Genomic DNA, 6,095 nt, shown 5'->3' with positions numbered 1-6,095 from the left:
GCCGCTGCTGTTTCTGAACACCAACGCCGCTGGCAGTTTGTCTCGTTTCGTCCTAGCGTTGCTCGTTAACTCGCGGTGTCTCGACCGGTTATTCATTAACCGAGGTATGTATTATCTCATCGGTAGTTAATAATATATTATTTAATATTACCGTGCTCATATGGTTTTGTAACCAGATCCTGTCGGGTTTAGTTTCGGTGATGATTACTCGTATATATTCTGCTGCGCATTTATTAATTAATACAATTAATTATTATTTGTCACATGTATTGAACAGAGTTTAATAAATAAAATTTTAACTGACACTGAAACCCAACAACCTGACATGTAAAGCTAAAAGCCTACGCTCTCTCTCACGCAAAGATTAATCATAAGGCATTCATGATATAATCACCAACTCAAAAACGTTCTCTCAACCACCATGTTACTGGTCTCAAGAACTACTCCAATGACAAGTGATATTCTAGCCACAACTGTTCCTGATCTATCCTTAAAGATCAGCCCTCCGGCTGCTGATTGTATCAAGAGGTCAAGCTGCAGCTCTACCACCACTGATTCCAACAGCAGTGGCAGCAACTTAAGCCTTGAAAACGGCTTAAATATTGGGTCCAACTATCAGCATTACCAGCCACCGGCAGCAGACATCAGAGGTTTTGTCCCTAATCTCCCTCATCACCCATTGATACCTTTGCAACTACGAAGAAATAGCCTTCTTCTTCAACATCAAGATGGAAATCAACATTATCATCAGCCTCAAATGTACTGTCAGGAGTTTAAGACGGGTTCAAGGATGGGTAGCTGTGCTAGAAGGGTCGTTCGGGCTCCTCGTATGAGATGGACTTCGACTCTACACGCGCACTTCGTTCATGCCGTTCAGCTCCTTGGTGGTCATGAAAGTATGTTTTTTAAAATTCACATATGTGCTCATAATTTGTTTCTTCATAAAACTTGTAAAAATGAAATTAGTGTATTTTAGCTTGTATTTTTATTACATGTGGCAGGAGCAACCCCTAAATCAGTTCTAGAGTTGATGAATGTGAAGGATCTAACTCTTGCTCACGTGAAGAGTCATCTACAGGTGGTTATACATCTTCCTTACCAAATTTATGTACAAGATCACGCATTGAGCTAGTAGTATCATTATGTCTGGTGAAACAAGATAGTTGACCTTTTGGTCGAAAAGTAGTGACAATCCAAAAGAGAACACCGACAACACATATGGATGTCCTAATAATACTGTATTTTGGTTAAATTTTAATGTGAAGATAGACGTCCAATGGCCGTTTTTATCAAAATTTAAAGTCAGACCATCTATGGTCGGTAATTAGAGGCCAGACGGCCTTTCTGAACAATAATTTGCAAAGTTTGACTTTTTCGATCAAATCGGCAGTCTGAGTTTTGTGTATGGTTGTTCGATGGTGTGAAATCAAACGGGGGTGGTACAGCTAATTAGCTATAGCATGACCTTTTACTCACATGTTTGTCTGATATAATCATGCAGATGTATAGAACAGTGAAGAGCACTGACAAAGGACCAGGTACAAGATTTGGATCTTTTCTTTCTATAATGAAGGACCCCCAGACATCATATTTAACCTTAATTGTAATGGCAGATCTAGTAAATTGGAAATTTTCCATATATATAAGATTAAAACATATGATCCAATTCGAATTATTACTGTCTGTCTGTTGGTCGGTCTCTTTGTCTAATAAACTACATAAAATTGATGGATACTTTGCATATCATGTGTTTGCAGCTGGATTTGCGGATAGGGATATGATAAGTTCAATGACTCCAAAGACAACACTTGACAAGGATGGGGGTGAATTTGTTGATACCAACTCCTCTAACTCGTACCTATACGATCATTCTCTTCACGAATCACCGCCAACTACAGTACTAGAAATACCCGAAAGGTTGGTGAGTGTGTTAATTAATGCCATGATCAGTACATGCTACATACTTGCTGCTTTGTATGTCTTAATCTCTAAGTTTCATTCTTTTCTGTTACACCCTCCTTGTCCAAAACAACTTATCTCCCATTTATGTTATATATATAATTTTTCCTAAAAATTTCAATTTCGAAATAATTCATTATTTTCCTACTTTAAACTCAATTTTAGAATTAAACTGTATTAATTATTGTAATTTCCTAACATGCATGCATTATTAAAGAAGACATTAATTTCATATGCTAAAACTGGTGGATAGTTATTTTGGACGTTTGTTCATCATCATTACTTATTTGAACTTATAGAGGATATGATGCCAATTTGACTTAAAAAGGCATGTAATAAGTGAAGAGCAGAAAACATAAATGCAGATGATGTTTGTTGGCTGATGAATATTGTCTTGATCTAGCAAGGATCTTGTCTTTCTATATTGACAGTGAAAATAAAAAAGTATGGTAAAGTATCATGGCGAATTTTATGTGGTACTATTTTATAATAACATAATAGAAACATTGTGGTTGAAGTTTTAAAATCTTTTAGTTATGATATAACTATTATTCTATATAATACAACAGGGTTACATGTTGTTAATATATATATATATATCTAAATGATCTGGAGGAAAATTTAACATCAAACGTCACAAAAAATAGAGTCACCAGTGTTAAGAGGGACATTTGGAGGACATGTGTCCATGCTTATATTATACTTTTTTTTTTTGAGTTAGGTTTTAAACTATGGACTTTAAGATACAAAACTTTATCCATCACATCCATGCCCTTAGACTAGAAGACGAACTATGCTTATATTATGTTTCTAAAAACTAAATTCGTATTCCCATTCGAAGCAGGCGAGGGTATATAGGTTAATTTCTCTTTCAGTTTTTCTTTTTTTCTTTTTTTTTTTGTTTATTGAGTTTGGTAGAATATTAAAATACACTGGCTGCCCATTTTTGACCTAATTATTTTTGGACGGCAATTGATAACCATCAACTATATCAGCCTGACGTAGGTACACACATGTACGTGGTACGTTGTAGTTTCATTGTATATAACTTAGAAACATGTAATTCCACACTATTTGAAGCCCTTGAATACTTCAGTGTTATCATCTTAATGTAGAAGTATTTAACTAGTCTTGGAAAGTAAAGCATTAAGATATCCATATTTGAATTTTGATTTCCTTTTATACTTTGTGTACATCTCTTCTTTCATACATATACCCCATTCACTGTTCTACAACCATTGGTAGTTGCAGTGATTAAGATTGCAAGGAATGATATGGATCCAAGGACATAATCTAGATAAAAGATTAAAAGTTCATCTTTTGCTAAACTGCCACAATGCCCGTTGCGACGGGTTCAGCGGTCGCCTAAACCAAATGACTTTTGGGACTGAAATAATTTTGAGACAGATTTTTCCACCGGATCACAACATTAACGTCTGACTTCATGACCACAATATCTTTTTACGACTGATTTTGCTACCAAATCATGTTTGTGGCTAGGTTTGTTATTATTTTCTTTTTGGCCGTTAATTCCGGTCTTCTAGCCGTTTGAATAACCAACTCTTTATTGATTAATTTAAATTAATTTAAAAATATATATAAATACGTAGGAAAAAGTACCATGCATGTGAGTTTGGGAAATATTCTTATGTGTATTTTTGTTTTATCATTAGAATATAATCATAAGACTCAAATAAAAGAACATGAAGATGTGACATTTTTTATTTCCAATTATATCTTTACATGTCTTGTCATGCCTGTTATCTTACATAAATTTTAAAGTAGAGGATCGTGGTCATTGTCAATGGAGTCATATTCAAGCTTCTCCACTCAAGAATACACGCGAAATTGTTCTACACTTGAAGGAATTGATACAAAGGTATGAATATGTGCACTACTTTCATCTTATGTGAATATGCGTATGTATATACCAACATTATTAATTGTTGGTAATTATTTATTTCTTTTTTTCTGTAGCCTAATGAGCATAAGGCATGGGTAAGCTTGACGCAAAAGCATAAGATGTTGGAACATAGTACTTGGAACAAGTCTCCAAATTCAAACATGATGCCGAATCTTGAATTCACTCTGGGAAGGCTAAGCCAACAAAGTGGATGACTGGATCCTCAAGTGAAAACGAATTCAATCATCAAACATTATAATCTTACTTATAAAATAACATACGTATTGAATATTTAAGGCACAAAGAAATGTTTAGCATTGCTTGTTCTTGGCGTTTTATATTAGTCTTTAAGCATTTTTCTTATCATGTAGCATGTAGAGGTGAAACTGGAAACTAATAAAATTAGGTGATCTTCATAACGAATAGAGTTAAGTGTCATTTTAGTACCTGTGGATTGTCCAATTACACAACTTTAGTATCATTTTTGAATTTATTGCAAATGACTGCTTCATTTTTCTAAAACTTGCAATTTTTTACTTTTTTTCTAATTCCGTCTATTTTTGTCCGTTAAGTCAGTGATAATTCGATAATTTCATTATTTTCTTTATTTTTTTTTTCTTTTCCTTGAAATAAAAGGGGGAAGAAGCATTTAAAAAAAAGGAAATTTGTCCACCTCATTAATTAAACCCCCAGCTGACATTGCCCTGAGTAATTACAAAACTGTGAGTTTCATGACTCTTCTTTTCAAACTGTTTACGAACTTTTGGGGTGAAAAACATGTTTATATACATTATCTATTTTAAAACAATTCAGGATATGAACTATTTGAACGTTCATATACAAAAAGTCCCAACAAATATAATGATTGACTACATGCTAATGAAAGGTGAATAGTATTGCTGATTGCTTGAGTAAATGGAGATACTACGAATACTAAAACATAATGAAATTACACGTGATAACCTGTTCATACAAAGATATTATGTAATGTTAACCACAACATGTTGGGAATAACGTGGTCTGTAATGACCATGGGAATAACGTGGTCTGTAATGGCCATAGGAATAGCGTAGTCTGTAACGGGCATGGGACTAACGTGGTCTGTAACGGCTATGTGGATAGCGTGGTTTGTGACGGCCATGGGGAAAACGTGATATGTGACGGTGAACAACGTGGGCAGTGGATGCCACGAGGTTATTGTGGGCAGAAGGGGGGCTACAGTGATTGATGATACGTGGTAAATACTATACGTATATATATATAGACACACACATACTATGTGGATAGGCGTAGGAAATACTATAGCATAGGAAATACTAACTAACTAACTATATATATATATATGTATATATATACACACACACACACTATGTGCAATGGCTGATTTTATGTGGAACCGTTGTGGGCGGAAGGAGGGCCACAGTGGTTGATGTCATGCAGAATTGTTGTGGGCAGAAGGGGAGCCATAGTGGTAGATTTTCGTGGAAAATAAAGGCACGTAGTACGAACAAACAGTCATGATTCTATAGTAATTTCAAACTTATATCATAAACTTACACACATACATATTATGTACATATAAAGATACAGATGTATCTATATACAAACGTAAATACAATTTTACTTACACGCGTACACACAAACTATAACTGTGTGGTACGCAGAACTGATTTCGTTAAAACTTATGAAACTCACAAACTATCTATAATTGACATGTTTTTAACATGCTTTTCAGGTAATCAGAAAAGTAAAGTAGATTGAGTATGTGCTACGTGTTTGGATTGTGATCGAGGCCGTGTAAACTGATTCGAGTTAGAAATGAAGTAGTTGAAGACTAGTTTTGATTGTATCACCTAGTTTGTAAATGATTTTAGAACAATGTAACATATTGCAAATTAGTTAGTAATGTTTCTTTATGAACAATTACTCACACAAGACCTGATATTGCTTTCGCTGTTCAATTTTTGAGTCAATTTATGCAAGATCCGAGGTTGTCTCATTGGAATGCTGCTCTTCACACTCTTTCATATATCAAAGGCACCTTATCTCAAGAATTATTCTTCAACAACAATCCTTCTTTTGACTTACAAGCATTCTGTGATTTGGATTCGGCAGCTTATCCTAATACTCATCGATCGGTCAGCGGCTTTTTAAGTTTCTCTTGTAGGTTCTCCGATTTCTTGGAAATCTAAGAAACAACCTACCGTTTCTTTAAAATCTGTTGAAGCCGAAT

At 34.6% G+C, this 6,095-nt stretch overlaps 1 protein-coding gene across 1 annotated transcript; it reads left to right on the top strand.

The window, feature by feature from the left end:
• Positions 1-421: 421 nt before the first annotated feature.
• LOC143609359 (putative transcription factor KAN4) lies at positions 422-4,077 on the top strand. Its single transcript, XM_077084130.1, has 6 exons — positions 422-896; positions 1,002-1,078; positions 1,502-1,538; positions 1,758-1,917; positions 3,745-3,838; positions 3,937-4,077. The coding sequence occupies exons 1-6, from the start codon at positions 422-424 to the stop codon at positions 4,075-4,077; spliced, it is 984 nt and encodes a 327-aa protein (XP_076940245.1).
• The last annotated feature ends 2,018 nt before the right edge of the window (positions 4,078-6,095 follow it).

This window comes from Bidens hawaiensis, unplaced genomic scaffold (assembly GCF_021521415.1).
Source record: "Bidens hawaiensis isolate Kalapana, Puna unplaced genomic scaffold, B.hawaiensis_p1.1 tig00002181_1, whole genome shotgun sequence".
Lineage (NCBI taxonomy): Eukaryota > Viridiplantae > Streptophyta > Magnoliopsida > Asterales > Asteraceae > Bidens > Bidens hawaiensis.
Note: the sequence above shows the minus strand (reverse complement) of the source record. Positions and strands in the feature narration are given on the sequence as shown.